The sequence below is a fragment of the Gopherus flavomarginatus genome, chromosome 2 (assembly GCF_025201925.1).
Source record: "Gopherus flavomarginatus isolate rGopFla2 chromosome 2, rGopFla2.mat.asm, whole genome shotgun sequence".
NCBI lineage: Eukaryota > Metazoa > Chordata > Testudines > Testudinidae > Gopherus > Gopherus flavomarginatus.
Window position 1 is genome coordinate 94,751,263 of NC_066618.1, and position 23,022 is coordinate 94,774,284.

Genomic DNA, 23,022 nt, shown 5'->3' on the forward strand with positions numbered 1-23,022 from the left:
TGATTGTGAGCCCTGGTAGCAAGGGGTAGGCGCAACCGCGCGGTGCTGCTGACTGGGAGAGCAGCCTGAGGCAGAAGCCTCCAGCTGCCACGATATTCCAGGCATGACTGAATCTCCATTAGACAAAACTTAAAGAAGAAAATGAACTGGAGTCATTCCCATTTTTGCCCAGGCGACCCCGGTAGACCTCACCGAGACTAGTCAGGAGCACACACGGGACGACGATGATGGATACCAGTCTTACTGTACTGTCTGCCATCCGCAAGGCAAAGCAAGGGGATGCTGATGTGTAGCGCTGCAGCACCGCGTCTGCCAGCAGCATCCAGTAGACATACGGTGACTTTGAAAAAAGACGAGAAACTAGTTTTTTCCCTTTGTTTTCACGGGGAGGGGGGCGGGGAAAGGCTGAAGACATATACCCTGAACCACCCGCGACAATGTTTTTGACCCTTCAGGCTTTGGGAGCTCAGCTCAGAATTCAAATGGTTTTCGGAGAGTGTGGGAACTGTGGGATAGCTACAGTCGTCAGTTGCCCCACCCTCTGTGAGCATCCATTTGATTCTTTGGCTTTCTGGTATGCTTGTCTCAGCTCCTTAAGTTTCATGCAGCACTGTGTTGAGTCCCTGTTGTGGCCTCTGTCCACCATAGCCTTGGAGATTTTTTCAAATGTTTTGGCATTTCGTCTTTTGGAATAGAGTTCTGAGAGAACAGATTCATCTCCCCATATAGAGATCAGATTCAGTAACTCCCGTACGGTCCATGCTGGAGCTCTTTTTTTGATTCTGGGACTGAATGGTCACCTGTGCTGATCAGCGCTCCACACTGGGCAAACAGGAAATAAAATTCAAAAGTTTGCGGGACTTTTCCTGTCTACCTGGCCAGTGCATCCGAGTTCAGATTGCTGTTCAGAGCGGTCAAAATGGTGCAATGTCGGATAACTTCCGGAGGCCAATACCGTCGAATTGCAGCCACACTAACCCTAATTCGAAATGGCAATGTCGATTTCAGTGCTACTCCCCACGTTGGGGAGGAGTACAGAAATCAATTTTAAGAGCCGTTTATATCAAAGTAAAGGGCTTCGTTGTGTGGATGGGTGCAGGGTTAATTCAATTTAATGCTAATAAATTCAAGATAAACTCGTAGTGTAGACCAGGCCTGAGTGTGTCAGGGAGACAAAGGAAGCTTAGGGCAGGAGAGATGAACAAAGGGACAGGCTTTTGAGGGAGAGGGGATTTCTTTGGTTAAAGAATCAGCCAACGAAGAAGGGAGCTGTCTGCAATACGAGAGAGAAAGCAAGAGAGAGAGAGATTCCATGATTCAATAATTAATTGACATTTGTAAAGTGCTATAGGGTATTTCTTAGATGAAAAAGAGGCCAATTTTATAGCATATTTTGGTTTGTGTGGAGAGCTCCTGAAGAAAGTCTTATTAACAATAGAGTGCTGTTAATTACCAGACTCAATCCACAGGTTTGCCCTTAATCCACCCTGGCATACTAAAGATATGAAGCAGAACTCACCCTGTACCAGTATTGTAGAAGGGTGTGGGTTTTACCATTGCATACAACTAAAGTGCATACCTCTGGAATTCATATTCAAAGGAACAGGCTATTTTTTAATTTTTGGAATATGGTGGGATCTCCAACCTGTAAGAGGACAGTGGTTGGGGATTTCAAGTGTGAGGAACAGTCAAGGTTACTGTTGGACCCTTACCTGAAAACTTGGTTAGTTTCTAGCATTTCTTTAACTCTCTCTCTCTCACACACACCTGGTCTGCACACAGTTATTGTACCAGCTTAACTATATTTAAATTTAACTGATTTGGGGGTGTAGACAAGCTCTTAGTCACTGACTTGGTGAAGTATATAAGCGTACGATCATAAGTGTCTTACTGAAGTTACTCTGTTTGCTTGAGAACCATGGACATAATGATAAATTGCTAGCAGCGTAGGAATTCACAGAGGTAGATCTTGAAAGAGGAAGCCTCTACCATGGCCTCTTGCACTCGTGGAGCTGATGCAGTTTTAAAGTTAATGCTAGCACAAGGTGCTCAGCAACCTTGCCCCATTAATAATGTGTAAGAGGACAGTATGAAGGAAAAAAAAAAAGAGAGAGGGAGGACATTCTACAAAGAACTTTGCAACTGCAGTTGGATTTTAATCTGACAATGTCAGGGACATTACTTTGGCATAGTGCGAAGAAGTGTAGTGAAAATTCATGTTAATACTACACTGACCAGGGATCAAGGCAGTAAGGACAAATTCTCAGATACATCGCTGCAATATTTTCCATGCTCCCAAAGACAACATTTGTTTGTTGCATAATTCACACAGCACATTCAGTTTTACTTACCAAAGCAATTTCCTTGTGAAATTTGGCTTCAAGGCTGGATATATTTTTGAAAGTGTTCACGTAGAAGCCAACTCGTCTGAGAGAGGATGACAGAGAGAAAGGAAAAAAGACGGGTGAAGAGAGAGAGAAAATGAGCTGTTCATTTCTTTCAAACAACAAGCAACATTCTTTATTGTGTCCTGACCATTCTGAAGAAAGCAAACAATTGAACGGAATATTAAACAAAAAATTGTATCTTGATTCACTGATCATGTAACAATCCTGAAGCGGTACAGCCGGAGACCAGATTCTGCCACCCTTGTTCATGCTGAAGGTTACTTTCTTCCCCACATGGTCCCATTTATGTCAGTGGAAATACTTAGGGAGTAAATTAATACTCAGTGTGAATAAGGGTGGCAGAATCTGTCCCGTAGGCATCATCTCTGAAGTTAATATAATCAGTGCCCAAGATACAATGATAATTATGTACTGTACATAAGCTCCTACCATGTTAGCACAGAATCATTATTATTATATATTTATAGTAGAGTAGCCTCTACAGAGTTCCAATGGGAACAGGGCCCCACTGTGCTAGGCACTGCACAAATACATAGTAAGAGCCTTCATGCATGAGAGAGAAGAACAAAAGGGACAGGCTTTTGGAATTTAGGCTATGTCTACACTACGGGATTATTCCGATTATCCCATAGCTATCCCATAGTTCCCGCAGTCTTCCCTGTCCATCGGAATTCTGGGTTGAGATCACAATGCATGATGGGGCAAAAACAGTGTCGAGGGTGATTCTGGGTAAATGTCGTCAGTCAATCCTCCCTCCATGAAAGCAACAGCAGACAATCATTTTGCGCTCTTTTCCCTGGATTGCCCGGGCAGACGCCATAGCACGACAACCATGGAGCCCATTCAGCCTTTTTTCACTGTCACTGTATGTCTACTGGATGCTGCTGACAGATGCGGTACTGCAGCACTACACAGCAGTATCTTGCCTTTGCAAGTTGACAATGATGGTTACCAGTCATATTGTACCATCTGCTGCTGTCATAGGTGCTCCTGGCTAGCCTCTGTGAGGTCAGCCAGGGGCGCATGGACAAAAATGGGAATGACTCTTCTGGTCATCCTCTTCTTTAAGTTTTGTCTAAAGGTAGAGTCAGTCATGCCTAGAATATCAGGCAAGTCTACTAAAGAACCAGAGAGGCAAACGGACACTCTGGGTCAGAGTCCCAGACGTCCTGCAGAAATGAGCTGCATGTCATTCTAGGGGCTGCCCCTGCAACAACGCCACCCATTGCTTCCCTCCTCCCCCACTCTTCGTGGGTTACTGTGGCAGTTATCCCCCCATTTGTGTGATGAAGTAATAAAGAATGCATGAATAAGAAACAACACTGACTTTATTGCGTCTGCAATCAGAGATAAAACGGGGGGGGGGGGGAGGGAGGAGGCAGCTTCCAGGTGCTATGATATTCCAGGCAGGACTGAATCTCCATTAGACATTAAAGCAGGGGGGAGGGGAGCACAGCCTCCAGCTGCTATGATATTCCAGGCAGGACTGAATCTCCAGGAGACAAAGCTTAAAGAAAGGAATAACCGGGAGTCATTCCAATTTTTGCCCTTTCGCCCCCAGCCGACCTCACCGAGGCCAGCCAGCCAGGAGCACTCACGGGATGACGATGATGGATACCAGTCATATTGTACCGTCTGCCATCAGGAAGGGAAGGCTTATATAAAGGGCTTTGTTGTGTGGACAGGTGCAGGGTTAATGCGATTTAACGCTGCTAAATTCGATATAAACTTGTAGTGTAGACCAGGCCTTACTGTCTAAATAAACAAGACAAAGGGTGGGAGGGGAAAGGCGAGGCAATCAGAAGTGAAGTAACTTGCCTTAGGCCACACTGCAAGCCAGTGGCAGAGCCTAAAATAGAACCAAGATCTCTTGGATCTGAGTCCAGTGCCCTATCCCCTGGACCACGCTGCCTATTCAAATTATAGTAATTTCAGATCCAAGAGATGAGAAACATGTTCCCCAAATCTGGAATACCCATCTAGTTGCTGGTCTTACTGAAACAAGAATATATGTTGTTTAAAGCATTCAGGCTTTAAGCAAGCAAGAAAAAAATGGCAATGTCTATTTTTCACAAGTCTCATGCTGAGCTATTTCAGTCTCACTACAGTAATACAGTGAGACAGGCAAGATTAGCAAATAATCCTATGCTCCAAGAGATTAGTCCAGCAGTATCTATCTCACATAGGGATTCTGTGGTGGAGAACATTATAGTATCCGAGTGCTCACAAACATTAATGAATATATTTTCACAGCAACCCCATGAGATGAGGTGGCATTATTTCTATTTTACAGATGGGAAACTAAGGCACTGAGACATTAATGTGAAAAGTATACACTAAATACATTTCTACCACGATATAACGCTGTCCACGGTAGCCAAAAAATCTTACTACGTTATAGGTGAAACTGCGTTATATCAAACGTGCTTTGATCCACCGGCGTGCGCAGTTCTGTCCCCCTAGAGCACTGCTTTACAGCATTACATCTGAATTTGTGTTATATCGGGTTGCGTTATATCGGCGTAGAGGTGTATTGGGTGATCAATTTGAAAATCTAAGGGTCTTTTGAGGGCATTTAACATTGTATGGTTCTTTTTTGTTCGGAACATAGTCTCACAGACTTCAGTTGCAGTCAGCACTTCTGCAAATCTGATCTCCAGGGTGTCAAATTGGGCATTCAGAAAATGAGGTACACATACAGTTAGTGACCTCCTGTGAAAAGTTTGGTTCAAGTCACTTGCACAGAATTGCACAGGAACTCTGTGACAGAGACAAGGATAGAATCCATTTCTACAGACCACCATTCAACTGTCATAACCACAAGACTGTCCTTTATCTTCCTGCATTACACCTTCCAACTTCTGGAACAAATGAGCTTCATTCACTAAACAAACCTGATTCATTCTCCAACCACTATCCATCTCTTCACAGGCTGTATATGTACAAAGGTTGATGGCAAGCGATAAGTTAAAAGACAGATGCCTAAATAGAGCATGCAAAATATGCACACAATGTAAAAGAAAATAATTATGAATGCAAAATACACAACTGTACATGCATGTAGGTATTCGCATAAAGATGTTTGTAAGAGCAATTAATTTTTCTGTGTGTGTATGAACAGTTTTTGAAATTGTTTGAATTTTTTTTAATTTGGTCCTGAAAATGTGTCTTTGGCTTATATTAGTGCAGGGAAATCTGAATAACCCTAAGAGCATAAAAACTCCATTTCTCGCCTGTTTGGAAATTCCACATGCAATTTCTCCAAATTTTCACCAACAAAAAAATCGCCTGTGGGCTGAGAATAAGCCTGAGAAATTTTATCCCAATAGGGCATTTTTTCTGGAAAGTGGTAAGTATCTAAAAAAAGGGGGCTTTGAATGAATGTGCTTCCTGAACCATGACTGTAGGCTCAAATGTATATTGAAATCCTATCAACCATTTAGTCTAGTTAGAAGGTAACAGACACACCGTAATGAAAAGGACATGCATGCCAAAGTGTGTGGTGTGGACTTTTGGTTCTGTGTATAGTTGGTTGGGGTTTTTTGTTTGGTTTGATGTTTCTTTTGGTAGCCTGTAAAACAAATGTATTGAGGTGATAAGTGCCTGAAAGTATGAACAGCACAGAAAAATGTGAACTCATCTCACTTTAAACAGAAGTGTAGAGGACAATAGTAGACAGACATTCTGGCTGCCGCAAGCATCCTTTTTTCAAGTCTTATTTGTTAAATAATGTAACGCTCTAATGGGACGTTTCTCTATCATTCTTGTTCACCAGCCTATTAAATCTAAAATAGAATACCTGCATTTTACAACTATTTATCTCTTTCTGGTTCTTTTTAAATGGTAACTTGTAACACAGGGACTGCCATGCAATTTTAAAGAAAACAAGCTGCTAAAGATGCTCAGAAATTATGGTTCTGATACTGGTTCTGACACTGGGGAGTTGGACCTACTTCATTTACTGGGACAGCCATTCTGTGACACACATTAAAATTCAGTGGACGTTGGGAGACTAATTCTGTTAGGTTTTTCAAAAATTATGGCCTATATATGCAAGTTGTGCAATTACCTTGACCATAGAGATGGAAGCTCTTCTTGTAAATCAATATTAAAGTCTTCAAACACTTTCTGTGCTTTTTGAAACTCTTCTTCTGCCTATAACAAAGCAAGACATGTTGGCTTTTATTCTCCAAACACAGTGAAACTGCATGAATCTGTTTTTCTATTAACAAAAGAAGAGAGTGTAGTTCAAACTACTGTTGTTTATGATAGCTGTATAAAATTCACTTGTTTCATTTTGCAAAGGCTACTGCAAACATTTTTGTATTGTTTGGCTTGCATAGGTTTGAATCTCAGGCATTTCTGGTTCCAAAGAATACAACCAAAACCGAAAGAAAAAGTCACCTCTTCTTGTGTCAAAATGTGCAAAATCACAAGTTCCAGGAGGTTTCAGTGGAAACAATAAATTGGCCCAGCTTTCCTGTAGAGGTTCAGAGCTTCTCTAAACCTTTGGGTGAACCTTTGCTGAGTCTTGCATTTGTAGCGAAACTGAAAACCCAGCAATTTTCCAAAGAACTCACATTGTAACGTTATTTTCTCAGTTTTACTATTTATACTCTTTTTCTTATTTATTTACAGAGTGATAGACAATATTCTGAAGAATGTAATAATCCAGGGCAAGATCCTGCAACCCTCATTCACGTGAGCAGATGCTGTTAAATCAGTGGGACTACACATATGATCATGGGCTGTAGGATGAAGCCCTTCATGGTGGTCTCATCTCATAAAGGGTGCAACTGATCCCTGTACAAAGGGCAAGCACAAGGCCTATGCACCCTTAAATCCCACTGCAACTCAAAATAGGACTTAAATGGGACTCACTCCTGCAAGAAGTTGAGCACTCTGGCCCTGATCTAGCAAAGTGCATAACGTGTTTAAACATCAGCATGCGAGCAGTCCCATTTTCTGAAATGGAAGAGAACAGACTTTATGCTATCCACCGTGCAGAAATAAATGTCACCCGAACTCAGGACCTCTGCTGCCAGTAACATTATTATTTAAAGACATACCCTACCTTTGTAATTCTGCTTTCATCTCTTCTTTTTGAGCTCTGCAAGGCTTCCAAGTGATGTCTTGCACTGTCATAGTCCACCAGCTTTCTGCTTCGCTTTGCAATGCGAGTCTGCAAAAAAAATTCAGCACTGTTTTGCCACACATCCAAGCAACCTGAGAGGGAACTTTAATTTAATTAGCTTTAATTTGTCTGATTATTTACTCTCTCAATTGCAATCTAAACTTTATTTATCATAGTATTGCACAGTGAAAGCACATTTGGTGAAAGAGATAATTTAGGTAATTTATTATTTTAATAAGGAACCTATTTATTGAGAAATAAGGGTGTGACAAAAGATGTGTGCATGGAGAGTTTGCAGGACTGGAATCTCACATATCAATTTCATAATATATGAACAGCACTGTGAATGGACTCATTAAGCTATACTATAATGGCATCACAAACTAAGTTCCCTTTCATATTATATAGTGAATTTAATGATTAATATATATTAACTTTTTTCAGAGTTAGGAAAAATGCTGAAAATACACTTCTCAGTATGACTTCTTTGAATACATAACAAATACATTTAATTTTGACATCACATAATGGCAATGCTAATTAAGTCACTGTAGGTATCGTAGGACCTGTCATAATACTAAAAAAGGTGCCTTGGAAAATTGCTGACACTACAGTAATGCATATTGTATATAGACTCATAGACTTTAGGGTCAGAAGGAACCAATATGATCATCTAGTCTGACCTCCTGCACAAAGCAGGCCACAGAATCCTACCCATCCACTTCTATAACAAACCCCTAACCTATATCTGAGTTACTGAAGTCTTCCAATTGTGGTTTGAAGACCTCAAGCTGCAGAGAATCCACCAGCAAGTGACCCACGCCCCACGCTGCAGAGGAAGGCGAAAAACTCCAGGGCCTCTGCCAATCTGCCCTGGAGGATAATTCCTTCCCGACCCCAAATATGGCGATCAGTTAAACCCTGAGCATGTAGGCAAGACTCACCAGCCAGTACCCAGGAAAGAATTCTCTGCAGTAACTCAGATCCCATCCCATCTAACATCCCATCACAGACCACTGGGCATACTTACCTGCTGATAATCAAAGATCAATTGCCAAAATTAAGCTATCCCATCATACCATCCCTTCCATAAACTTATCAAGCTTAGTCTTAAAGCCAGATATGTCGTTTGCCCCCACTACTCCCCTTGGAAGGCTGTTCCAGAACTTCACTCCTCTAATGGTTAGAAACCTTTGTCTAATTTCAAGTCTAAACTTCCTAGTGTCCAGTTTATACCCATTTGTTCTTGTGTCTACATTGGTACAAAGCTTAAATAATTCCTCTCCCTCCCTAATATTAATCCCTCTGATATATTTATAAAGAGCAAGCATATCCCCCCTTAACCTTCTTTTGGTTAGGCTAAACAAGCCAAGCTCTTTGAGTCTCCTTTCATAAGACAGGTTTTCCATTCCTCGGATCATCCTAGTAGCCCGTCTCTGACCCTGTTCCAGTTTGAATTCATCCTTCTTAAACATGGGAGACCAGAACTGCATACAGTATTTCAGACGAGGTCTCACCAGTGCCTTATATAACGGTACTAACACCTCCTTATCTTTGCTGGAAACACCTTGCCTGATGCATCCTAAAACTACATTAGCTTTTTTAACACCCATATCATATTGGCAGCTCATAGTCATTTCCTTTTATAATACTGTGGACCAGATCCCAGGCTGCAGCTAAAGAGAACAGGTCACAGCTCAGGAACAGGAGTGGGACTTTATCTCACCTTGAGCACCCAGGACTCTAGGTTGTCCTGGTGCTAATGTAGTCCCTGGTGTCAATTATAGCAGGGGCTGAATATGCAACCCTTACTCACCGCTGAAGATCATCCCTTCATAAGGAAGTTCTGGCTGTGTCCCCCTTTTCCTGGCTACTTTTCCTATGTCAGCAGCCTGGGGAGTCTGAAGTCACTAAGCTGGCTCTATGCCCAAGATGCCTCAGTACTACTGAAATCTTCTAGTGGCTGGCTAAAATGACTTCAGAGCAGCTTTGCACCAATGGCAAGACATAAAGTTGACCCAGCATATCAGAGGATCTGCCCCTGTCTCTCAAATGAGACTGTAAGTAAACTTGCCAGTTATGGTGGTGATTTTTGCAATATGGCTGCCTGTTTTATAGAAAGTCATTGAGTCCACTATTTCCTTTCAAATAAGTGCTGAACAGCCCTTAGATGACAATTTTGAGAGTCACTATAAGCATAGGCCTGATTCAAACCAGCAACAGAGACGCAAAAGGACTAAATTAATCACAGGCACGAGTGGCTGCACCTCAGTCAGTCAATCATGGGTGAAAGCTAGAGATCCAGTTCCACAGTATCTGAAGCCATCCAATCTGGCTATGGCTCTTAAAAAAGATGGTGTTAACATAAGCTGGCTACACCTTTGATGGTATCCATAAAAGTAACACATCAGGATGTTTGATTACAAAGATTGCTCCAAATTCAGTTCAATTCCCAATTTCAATACATTTTGAATAGCATTTCATTGTGAAAACAAAGCTGAACCTAGCATTTCTTGAAATATCAGAACACATGCCTTTAACAAGTACCACCAAGAGCTGTAGCCAGTATTGACTGGCTTTAACTGAGTCCTGTTTTAGTGTGTACTTCAGCTGTCAATGCCACAAAATGGTAACCTTAAATTTCAGCCAATCACAGTAGAAACTAAACATTTCTGCCCTTCTGAACAAAGCTGAAATCTTTATTTATTTTTTGATGCTTTGGAATAAGTATCCAACGGATGGCATCTGCCTGGCAACTAAATGTGTCAGGACTGCTTTGAAAATTTACGGTATCATTCAGTTATAACATTCTCCTTCCTCATCGTCTGTTGGGTTAGTGGGCTGTTTTCCTTAAAGTCTCATCTCTTCTTTAGTCATGTGCTTATTATGCACTCCTCCACTTTACACTGTTGATCATCACAACCATGCTCCAAGGCTCCAGCCCAACACAGCACTTAAGCATTTGATTAACTTTAAGCATGTTAATAGTCCTATTGTCTTCAAGTGTTCAACTTTGTGATTCAGTGTTTTACATTATTGAAATTTCATGATTTGGGTGCATGCTACTTTGAAATCCTTACAGGGAAGACAGAATTAAAATGGGACTTGGGGAGTGTATGTTTTGATTTGTATAACAGCAGTCTCTACTGAGGTGTATTGCAAAGCTTTTGTGATTGATCAAGCCACAGAAACCATTTATTGCTTCAAATTCAACAAAGAAAACAAGTGACTCAAACATCCAGAGGTGCATCTAACCAAGAAAAGAATAATGACAGAACTCTTCTGATTCTAATAATTCTGCTGTAACACTTTGGGCTCAAGGCCTTGCTTCAGCACTGCTGAAGTCAGTGGTAGTTATGCCATTGACTTCAGTGGGAGCAGAAAATCCCTACATAAAAGTCTGAAATACAAAGGCTAATTTAAGAACATTAAATGGTGCTACTGCATAATACTTAATTTTGTTCACTCAAGAAAATAGCATAGACTATGAATGGAATTTGCTTACAGAATTAGATGTGTTACATTCCACAAGAGCTGGCTTCCTGTATATTCTTTATTTCATTTCTCTCATGATTATGACTCAATAGTAATTGGTAACCTTTTAATTCTTCTCTCTATAAAAATGTATTACTGTACTTTGATATCAGGAAACTGTCCCAGGTATGTGTCCAGGGTCAGCAATGATCCATCCACCAGCTTTTGATGAAAGTCTTCCCAGAGCACATCACATTTCTGTAAAGAAAGATATGAGATACAGAGAAACACAGCTGACAATCACTCAAAATTTAGGGGAAACACTTATGTAAATGGTAACACTTAATTCTCCTGGAATCTTATAAAGTTCTTCCTGCAAAAATCAGAATTTAGTTGTGAAATGGATAAAAAAACTTCAATGTGAGTTTTAATTTACAATAGAATAAATTTAACTCCAGTAATCAATTAAAAATGTTACAGTCTTCAAAGTAATAGCAGTCTTGGAAAGTCATGAATCCAAGCTTTGCAGGGTTACTACTGGTTTTGATTTTTCAGTAAAATGTATGGACAATGGAGAAATTGGGTTTATTTTATTTTACAGTATTTTATTTTAACAGTTGTTTTCTGGTTGAGTATTCTTCCAGACCAGGGGAAGTCATATATTCCCCATATTTGTTTCTCTCTGCCTATCATTAATAGAGCATTTTGAAGGCAAATGCCTGGCACAAATAGTTCTGCATCACAGAACTCAAAGGATCTGTAAGTCAGAAAATTTGGATTCAGGCTAGAAACCACTGCTACTCCAACGGACAAAAAGTCCCATTCTTCACATCAACGTCACATCACATCCATTCTTTGCATCAGCTGGGGGCTAGCTCACACCCATGTAAAGTCGTGGGAGAACTGCCAGAATATGCTCCTTGGAATTCTCCTGTCATTGAGCATGTTAATGCAGCTGGACTGATTAGGATTACTATGGAGAATGAGTGACATCTCATGCCAGATGCAAAGTTCTGCTGCTGCTGCTACAGATCAGTGCTTTTAAAATCTCCTGGAACTTGGTTTCTCAATCTTGGCATTTGAACACGTGTCAGGGGGGGTCACAATCACCCTGCTCTTCTCATGTTTCTAAATGGGAGGGGGATCCCACCTAGATCTCACCTAGATAAGAAGGAAGTTTTGTGGTAATCCTGGTATGGGAAGAGTGAGAACCACTACCCTACAGGATCCATGGGCAAGCAGCAGTCCTGAAGGCTATTTTCTAGTGACACTGTTTACTCATTCTGTGCCACAAGACAGATATATTGTAAATGCAGTATGACACAAGATGCCAGAATTTATTTTATCTATTTCCTACCTTAATTGCAGACTCATATGAATAATACTCCATTAATAATCCATTAATCACACTTAAAAATCCATATTTATTAACACAATATTTAATTACAGTTGTGTAAAAAGCAGCAAAGCATTAGATCATAGCAAGCAATAGCAATTATGGTACACTGGCATTTGAAAATAGTTTGCAGCAACACATTTTAGATAAATTAAAATCTTGGAGGTTTTCAAAAAGTTAATGGGACTGAAAAGCACTTGCTGAATAAATGATTAGTGCTTCAAATCACCTTCTCTCCTCACATAAAGATCAAGGTCATTTAGATGGAACAATTTAGGAATAATTGCCTGTGGACTTGACAAGGTAAGTGTATTCTCCTAAACTGTATTTTCAGCAATGCATAAATCCATAACATCACCTCGAAACTTCAGATTAAACTGGAAGAGACTCAGCTGTAGAAACTACAGTGTGTCATGTGTTACCCTGTTTGAGACCATACTCACACAGGTGGGGAGATAGAAGATTTATCCTGTATGTAACAGAGACCAAAACTTGGCTGTGTTATCAGGTAAACTACTGGGACTCCAGAGTAACTCCTCTTAAATCAGTGAGAATACTTTGGATCTACACCAGTGTGTGGTGGATCTGCTAAGCAGGGGACTACAACTCGCATCACCCTCTCTCAACTGCACTTCCCTACCTATTTACATTATTGGAGCTCAGGGGAAAACATATCAGAGGGGTAGCCATGTTAGTCTGGATCTGTAAAAGCAGCATCTGATGAAGTGGGTATTCACCCACAAAAGCTCGTGCTCCAATACGTCTGTTAGTCTATAAGGTGCCACAGGACTCTTTGCTGCTATTATAGGGGAAGATCATCAGGGTTGTTCATTTCTACCCACCAAGTAGGCCTCGTACCTCTAGCTCCTGCCCTTTACATCCTGCCAGCCAAATTTGCCATTTGGAATCCCATTTCTGACACCAGTGTAAATTACTAGGGTTTCTTAGGACTGGCCTACACCAAGTCCGTAAGGTTCCAGTGGCATGCCAGGTGCACCAAGATGCAGAGGCAAGCACTGCGGTCTTGTAGGTGTTAGCCCACGTGGGATTCAATAACCACTCAGACCCATGGCTAAGTGAACGGGTATTTTACAGGGCTGATGGGCAAGGAAATGGTTGCAAATACCCTAGTTGTAGAGGCTTAAACAGTCACAGTTCAAAGTGAGCAATAATGGTTCTTATTCAGGTCCCTGGGGCAGTCTAACTGAGAGACTGGGCTCTCCATTCCTAGTGTCTGAGGTGCCATCTCCAGTTCAGTTTCCATTCAAGCAAACAGGAGCTTGCAGACTAGTCTCAGTCAGTGTCCCTCACTGAGACCCTTCTTGTCATGGAGTCTCTGGGCGATGCTCTAGAACTGCTCCCCACAAAGCCAGTCAGGACTTTGGAGAGCCTCCCCTCCCTTGGAGCAGACTTTTTCAGGGCAAGAAGCTCACATGTCTTCACCTCCTGGGTCTCCCCTTGGAGCATTTAGCATTTTCTGCCCCTCCGTGTGCTTCCCACAGCGAGCCCGCCCCAGTGGGGTCCTGGGGAAGCCACAGGGTCCTGCACCCCCACTTTGCAGTCAGATGTGACTCTCAGCCAGCCAGTAAAACAGAGGTTTATTAGATCACAGGAACACAGTCTAAAACAGAGCTTGTAGGTACAGAGAACCAGACCCCTTGGCCGGGTCCATTCTGGGGGGCAGTGAGCCAGACCCCCACGTCTGCACTTCATTCCTCGTCCCCAGCCAGCTCCAGACTGAAAACTCCTCCAGCCAGTCCTCCTCTGCTCAGTTCCTTTCCCGGGCCAGGAGGTCACCTGACCTCTTTGTCTCCAACACCTTCATTTGGCACCTTTGCAGAGAAGAGGCCTAGGCCATCAGCAGCTAGGAGACAGTGCGCCAGGCATTTAGGTGCACTGGCCCTTTGCTCTGTAGCAATCACACACCCTTATTCTACCACCTAGATACTTAAGAACTGCATAGGAGACACTGAGGCACCAACACAGTATTCAGAGAAAACATTAAGAACATTCCCAGTTTGCCACACTTCTGCACTGGCTTCCTGCCCAGCTGCTGCTGTTCTCCTATGCATACCACACTAACCTGCACCTGGCTGCAATATTAGCAGCCACAACCTGTTCCACATGCATTTCTGTATACAGTTCTTGAGGAATCTGCTCTGAATTCAGCTTCTCTGCAGCTCCCTTCTTGCCATGTGGCTACTGCCTCCCAGCAGAGCCCAGACAGCTTTTAGTTCAGGATCTTTCCCTTACCTGGCCAGGGGAAATGGAAATGCAGTGGGATGGGGGACTGATGTGAGTTGTAGTCTCCTGCTTAGCAGATCCATCACACTGGTGAATCCAGAGTAACTCTTCTGGAATCAGTGGTAATACTTTGGATTTATAATAGTGTTTATGAGATAAGATTCTGTCCCCAAGTCCAAAATTAGCAATGATGTAAATGGTAATATAAGCTGTATGTCAGATGTAAGTTGTTCAGACAATAAATTTAAGTGGATATAAGCGGTGAATTAGTATAACTTACACTGATTTGGCATTGTATGTGTTTACAGAAATGTAACATATTCCATTGGCAGGGAGCAAGGTGGGAGAATAGCAGGAAAAGCAATTAACAGGAGAGTTTGTATTTGTTTTTCCTGCTACAACTCCAGGGGCGGCTCTAGGGATTTTGCCACCCCAAGCACGGCAGGCAGGCTGCCTCCGGTGGTTTGCCTGCAGAGGGTCCGCTGGTCCCATGGCTTCGGCAGGAGGTCCACCGAAGCTGCAGGACCAGCGGACCCTGCACAGGCATGTCTGCGGGAGGTCCACCAAGCCGTGGAAGGCAGCCTGCCTGCCGCACTTGCGGCGCCAGCAGAGCGCCCCCCACAGCTTGCCACCCCAAGCACGCGCTTGGCGTGCTGGGGCCTGGAGCCGCCCCTGTACAGCTCCCACACTTAATACCAGATCAGTACAAATTAATTTCAATTATAATTTACATCAGTTTTCTGACCAACTTACACCCTCTTTTCATCAGTAAATTTGCCCATAGACTTCCATGGGATTTAAACTTGCTTACACTTGCTTCCTAATTTGGCCTCTAATATTTATTACACCCTAACAAAAGAAATTCAGTAAAACCACCATCACCACAAAGCCTGGTCCAAAGGTAAAAGGGTCATATTCTACTCTCACATTGTTGTAAATCTGGAGTAACTCTTCAGATTTGCACCACTGTAAACAAGAACAGATTCTGGCTAGAGAAAAGTCAGTACGCAATCAGGTATTCTTTCTCTTATAATTAGTCCTACCATTATCTGAAATACTACAGGATGATCATGAACATTCAAAATCTTATAAACATGCATATAAGATGCCTCGCAGTAGCTGGTCAAATAACTGTTATTGAGCCTCAGTCTGCTCTCACTTCCAGTACACTGAGGTAAATCTGGAGTAATTCCAGATTAATGAAGTTAACAGAATTACCTGGGTTTTAAATGAGCGTTAGACAGACAAGAATAAAGCCATTATTTTTTGAACGTCAACCAAGTTTTAAAAATAAAAATAATTATTTTGCTGCATTAAGATGTAAATATGGTTCATGGAGTGTTTTCTGATTACTATGAGATGCTCTCTAGGAGCCCTACAATTACATTCTGCACAAATACATTAGAACAGTAAATGAGGAACTCAGTGACTTAAAGTTAGTATTTCCATTCTTTGGTTCAGACAAATCTATTCTCAACCATGTTTCTTCACATTCACACCTCTTACCTCTCCAACCATTTTCACATCTTCCCGGCCATACCATTCGGGCTCATATACTTCATGAAGAGACTCTGTAAGCTTCTTAGAGGCCTCTTGCATGCCTAGGATTTTGTAGAAAAACAATATATTATTCTACGCAACACAGGGAATAGTGGGTCAAATCTTTATTTATTTCCACCTTTCTCCCCTTCTCTATAAATAGGACCCTACACAATTCATGGTCCATTTTGATCAATTTCATGGCCAGAGGGTTTTTTAATTCATCTATTTCACATTTTCAGATGTTAACATCTAAAATTTCATGATGTTGTAACCGTGAGGGTCCCAACCCAAAAGGTAACCAGAGGTCAGACTGATCTCCCCCCACCTGAGAGTGGCCAGTCATGGAAAGGACAAGTCCTATCCCTCCTAGCCTGGCCAGGACTCACAGCTAGGAGCCCTCAGCTGGGGCTCTCCCAGAAGCAAGGGGGAGACAGGACCCACTTCCGCAAGCCTCCTCTGACTGCAGAACCTCTGGGGCTGCTGCTCAGCCCCAGAGCTTCCTGCAGTATGTGAAGGCACCTGAAGGTGATCTTCCGGCTGAGAGTGGCTGGGACTCGCAGCTAGGAGCCCTCAGCTGGGGTGTTCCCAGCAGCACAGGGGAGATCAGATTTCATGGGGAATGGCTTATTTCATGGTCTGTGACTTGTTTTTCATGGCCATGAAATTGGTAGGGCCCTATATATAATGCTTGTTGGTGTGGTAAGAATGTAGCTTTCAACAAAAAATAAACATTCATGTTCAGGGCATAAACCAGCCACTAACTACCTGGAATTAACAAGAAATGTCCTTTGTAGTCTATTATGAGTGTGACAGAGTAGGGTATCTTTGTATAAAATTATGAACTCCATTTTGTATTATGTGCTGAACATGTGTCTAAACTGTTCCAAGGCAGCGTATTGAATTACATTCAGATAGAAGCTTTGCCCATTCAGATAGTGGCTCTGCCCAGGAAAATCACTTGAAAACTTGCTGAAGGACTGTCACTGAGAAGCAAACAAAATGGTAATCTGTAGCTGTCAACTTTGAATGCTCTCAGCCCCTGGCTCACCCTCATGGAACAACATATTTCTATGCAGGTGGTGCTAGCATGAATGGGGGATGGGGCTGAAGCATGCCAGGGTAGCACATGGCAAGCAGGCAGAGACACTGTTCAAGAGAGCATGCTGCTCTGTGCAAGAGGCCAGCCACTGTAACACCTAAGCAGGATGTGCAGGAGAGACTCTACCCAGCCTGAAACACCGACTCGCATCAGGGGTGAGATCAGACTGGGGAAGGTGACATTCCAAGACCTTTTGTCATTTTAAAAATCTGTAAGTCTTGAGTGCTTTGAAGAGTAAAGTGACTTCGGTTAAGAAATTCCTTTGCTAAACCTGTGTTCCTTGCTTTCTTGCCACATTGTCCCATGCGGGGTTAAACAAGTAGCTCAGAGAGACCACAGCCTCAGCAGAGCTCTGTGGGAGCTTGTGTACATGACTGGTAGTTGGGAGCTTGGGCACAGGTTTCAGGGTTTAGGGTAGCTGCATTGCAGTCCCATGTCCCCAGGAAGGGATCAGACAAAGGGTCTGAGCCTGGAAATGTGTGTAACAAACCCAAAGCTAGAAACAGTGACTATAATTCTGTCCAGACCCAGTTGGCTTGAAAGCACATGGGACTCAGTGAAGGAGCCCACTCGCAACAGACTGGTGGTCATACAGAGGGGTACTGTGCCAGGTTGTAACAATGAGATTCTTATACCCTCCTTTGAACCATTGGCCACTACTGGTGAGAAGATAGTAGACTAGCTAGACCATTTTAATCACTCTGTAATATACAAAATGTCTGATTTCTTCTCACTTACACTGATGTAAGTAAGAAGCAACCTTCACTGAAGCGAGCAAAGGTAACATCAGTCTAAACCTGGGAGAGGAGAATCAAACCCAGATCAACTGGTCTGACTGAAGTAGATGGGAGTGTTGCTGTTGATTTTAATGGTGGATGAAATCCTGGCTCTATCTGCAGAAGTGAACTGACCCTTCTTGAGATGCCCTTAAGGGTCAGGCCAACATTATAATTACACACAAACTTTATTTAAACTTTTACATAAAACCTGCTGAAATGAGCTGAATTCCAATGACAACAAAACGGAATGCTTGAAAAAAATTCAGCTTTTTAATTACAAAAAAATTGCCAGCCAGAATCTTTGTTTGCTACAGAACATCTGCTCTGCCTTGGAAATAGCTCTAGTGTAAGCTTTAGAATTAACCCTTAATTGACTGGATATCAGAGTAGCAGTGAAATTTCGATATTCCCTGGAAAGAAATACAGACGTTACCCCCTAAATCTGGAATAGCCTGAAACTCCTGTTAGAATACTCCAAGGAAGGTATTTTGTGATCTGCTCAGTGACCCTCCCACTCATTGCCCACCGTTTAAAAAACACATGGGACACTAAAAGTAAAATGACAAAGTACTTTTCTGTTTACAAAAATGATTTTCTATGGGAGCTTTTGCATTCAATCTTGCACCATTAAATCCATGGGTGTCTTGCCGCTATATGAGCAGGCTGGGACCAAGGAATGCTGGAGCGCCTCAGGGCTCTGAATGCTAACAGAGGTTTGTGTGGAAGAGGGTAGGAGAGCAAGAAAGGGGAGAGAGCAGGGCCAAGCCTCATCCCACCCCCGTGGCAGGCTGGTGGAGCTGGCTGAATGCAGAGTGGCACGTTCGCTGCATCCAGAGCAATAGGAGACACTGTGTACAATGCTTCACAATGCTTCGACTGGGCTTGGTGCATCACTCCCAGTGCAGGACTGTTATTTAATGCCACAATCTAGCCCAGAGTGTTCAAATTGATGGTAAGGGCTTAAGGAGGATTTCCCTCCCTCTGCTGGAATTCACTCTTCTCTCTTGATATGGCTACCCGATCCTTGCTAGGAATGATGCATCACTGGACCTTAAAGGTATTACTGATTTTTTTAAAACGTGATTTAAAATCTACCAGACAAAATGAAGAGGATTTTCAAATATTTTAGTAGAGCCCTATATCAAATCCTCTTTCTACTGGCATAAATTAATTCAGCCAATAAAAAAAAGAAACAAAACAGCATTGTTGCTTTTAGGAATACTGTGTTCTGACCATTCACTCAATAAAAATGCATATGTCAGGGAGGGTCACACATCCTTACTCACACTTTGATCCGCTCTGAAACATCATTCTTCTGCCCTTGTGCCCTTGAGCACACTGCGTACTACGCCCACAAAATATGTTCCTGCAGTACACACACCAACAAAGCCCTGATCTTTATATTTAGCTGCAGTTCACATTCAACTGAGCCACAGATATGATACTGTACAAACAAAAATCAGTGCTGGGTATAAGATCATCTCTATTGACAAATACTTTCTTTTAAACATTATATTTTATATAAAAATAAAAAGCACATAAAACAATATATGTATAAATAGATGCACAAGAGGAAATAGAAAACAACAACAACAAATACCAATAACAAAATTCAACATTCATTATTTGTAAAACCTGAAAAAACAAAACAAAATGAAAACAAACCAACCAATCCTGAACATGTAGATATTATGCAGGGCATCAATTATTAAAATGACTAAATAGATAAATAAGTGAGAACATAACCTACGAGTATCGTGGATTAATACACACACAACTGCAAAACTGATCAGACATTCTAATATTTTTTCCAAGCAAGTCATTTTTTTCCACTAATGCAGTAGCAGAAAGGACAAATATTATTTAAATGTTGCAGATCCTAGTTATACTTCTGTTTAAAAAAAATGTAAAGGACTCTTTATCATGCTTGGCCTGTATCAAAAATACACCAGAAAAGTGCAAATATAATATTTTATCAATGTCCAATAATCTGTTCTTTCCCCATATTGCTGTAGACCCCATAGACCAAATTCAGATGTAGCCTAAGATAATGGGAATTATACCTAGTTGCACCACAGTACTAAATTTGGCCTTGTGACTGTGATTCTTGCCTCCTGACTTTAGTTTTTATGCTATATTCATTGCTATATTCTTCATGTGTGTGTGTATATATGTACAATGATCTACAGCCAGGCTTTCAGCATATGGCTTCCCATTTGTATATGTGCACACAACTGGCTTAGCATGAACTCACAATGTCTAGGGATTATTGATTTGTATTTACAATCAATATTTGTCATATACTGATAACTCTTATGTGTTATTCAATACTGAAATTAAGAGGATTAGTGACATTCCTAGGCTGTGAGCTGTCTCTCTCGCTCTCTCTCTTAACTGCTGTCACTGAGAAAGATAAATTACTTTTAAAAAGCTATTTAAGTTCTGAGGAATGGTAAAATAATTTGTACCAATGATGAGCGGTTGACAATTCATATTTAATATCAATTGTTTGAATTGGTATTGCTTGTTCTTGGTAATTGGATCACTTACTATTTAATCACTAGAAATGATTAAATAATTTAGTTACTTAGTAAAATAACCCAGCTATTGAGGGTTATATATCTTTCCTCTGAGAGCCTCGCATGGTTGAAATCTACTCCCTCTTTCCATGTAGAAGAGCCACCTTTCCTGGGTCTTGCAAGGGCTCTTAGGAAGATTAGGGATCCACACATGCAGAAGGACAAGCCTGAAGGCAGCAGGGCAGGCATGGGAGGGAACAAGTCTGCCCCTACCTACTCTAGAAGTAATTTGCTTTAAACACTATAAAGCATGAAGAAGCGGAGACCTTCCAAGATGTGATGCTCCCACGGATGGGTGTTTCCAGAGGCAGCAGGGTATCATAATGGCACAGCATCCATGAAACCAGGCTGCCAGGGAGCCCAAAGCCAGCAGACAGCCATGGACAGGGTTCAGAGGAAAACGGTTGCTATGTGTTGGGCCCTGAACTCCAGTTGCTCCCTTGTGATCTACACATTCTGGGGCTGACCTCCTTGTGTTCCAAATGGAGAGCCCTGCTCAATCTATGAGAAATTTCTGTACCTGTAGCTTGAGCTGAGCAATCTGTCCTGGCTCCTAGTGTTTTATTACTCGAGTGGGGAGGGGTCTTTTCCAAGTGAGGTTCTCAGAGGAATTAACAGGGTTCTTTAGTAAATCTTATCCAAAAGACAAATTCTAAGAAATGAAACGACTAACCTGAAGTAATTTATGCTGATGTATGATAGGAGCTCATCTGTCAGCCACAGAATGTGAGAGCTTTCCTACAGCTCTTCTGAAGACCAGCTGTGATTTCCATGTCATATCAAATGATCAAAGAAAGACAGGGCTTGACCCCATCACTTTGCATCCACAAATAACTGCAGGTAAACGTCTACATGCCTTTGCGTACCTTGCAAATAACTTAGGGGTGCAAAAGGGAGGTTGATTTAGGATTTATTTAAAATTCAGGACCGTTAAATGCAACATTGATTAGAGCCAACTACAACATCTCTCTGGCTTTTGAAGAGCTCAGAGATAAAAATCCCAGAGAGCCCTGAAGGCACGTGATACTAGAGAGGTTTGAGGGAAGGAAGGACCCCAGCCATCAGATGAAAACTATAATAATCAGGGAAATTTTATCCACTCCCTTAATCCTCTACTCTATGGTAGTACTAATATAGGTTGAATAGATGCAGCGAAATGTAGTCACAATGATACAGAACTGCAGATGAGGTGTAGCATTCTCTTACTAGCATCTCATAAAATCAAATATTCTACAGTTATTTAACACAATTACCTTATTCCTTCCAATGGTCACCAGAAAAGAGCAAGATCCATAGAGGGATAAGAAGGGCCTGGATAGGCTAAAGCCAAGAGATTTAGGAAGCACCACAGAGCTCAAGGAGGAGCATGAATGCTGTAGAAACTCTTTTCTTTTAGGAATGTGCATTATTAAAATTCAGAAATGATCTTTTTCTTTACATTAAAATGAATGAACAAAAAATGGTCAAAGAAGGGTCATTTAACTACATATTGTTTGAAGCATGCAGTGATCTGCTACGGCTTTTCCACATTTAACTTCTAGAATCCTATGATTCTAATGTCATTGAGTAAAATTAAGTTCATACCATGGCAGCTTTCTGCCATATAAGGGAGAAAATCCTTTTAATTAGAGCTTAAGTGTTTCAGTTTGTCCACCTCCTCAGACTCAGATGCTGTTCTGCTGTACTTATATCTTTGAAAATAGCTACCAGTGTAATCTGTTCTGATAAAGGTATCAGCCGTCTTATCAAAAATGTATCCATAATTAAAGAGCAGCAATTGATGCAGGCTATGTAATTCTGCTCAGAATTTCAAATTTCTGTTTCTGCCTACCACATCAACTAACAGTATTTCTGGACTGCAGAAACACGTCTAAATATGACTAATTATTAATTATTTATTGTTACTACTGTAGTACCTAGGAACCTCAGTTATGGACCAAAATCCCACTGTGCTAGGCACTGTGCAAACACAGAACAAAAAGACAGTCCCTTCTCCAAATATACTAAGTCACTGTATACATTCTCTCTGTTAATATGGTTAGAAAGTGCTGACTCATCTCCTTTGTATAAGTCCCTATACTAAAAGATAGCATAATTGTTTGTTGTTGTTATTATTTATTTGTTGAACTCCAACAATGTGTCAGCACAGTAAAATACATAAAATGAAGTTCTTCAAGGCAGGGCCTGTCTAAAAATTCAAGAACAGTTGTTGTACTATTCAGTAAGTGCAATTGTGAAAAAGTAGCAGAATTTCCATATATGCCTCAAATGTCAGCGTTACAAGATAATATTATCATTTTACAGTGAAGGCACTGACCAGCTCAAGAACTATACACTGATCTATTATTTGCTTTGCAGTGAACACCC

General features: G+C 41.6%; 1 protein-coding gene across 2 annotated transcripts in view; it reads right to left on the bottom strand.

Annotated features, from left to right (window-relative positions):
- AMPH (amphiphysin) overlaps positions 1-23,022 on the bottom strand; it is a 193,252-nt gene that overhangs the window by 68,915 nt on the left and 101,315 nt on the right. For both annotated transcript variants that reach the window (XM_050937702.1, XM_050937701.1), the window contains exons 4-8: positions 16,163-16,257; positions 11,179-11,274; positions 7,483-7,590; positions 6,478-6,563; positions 2,352-2,427 (exon numbers count right to left, since the gene is read on the bottom strand). In XM_050937702.1, coding sequence (XP_050793659.1) covers positions 2,352-2,427; positions 6,478-6,563; positions 7,483-7,590; positions 11,179-11,274; positions 16,163-16,257 — 461 coding nt within the window. The remainder of the gene's footprint in view (positions 1-2,351; positions 2,428-6,477; positions 6,564-7,482; positions 7,591-11,178; positions 11,275-16,162; positions 16,258-23,022) is intronic.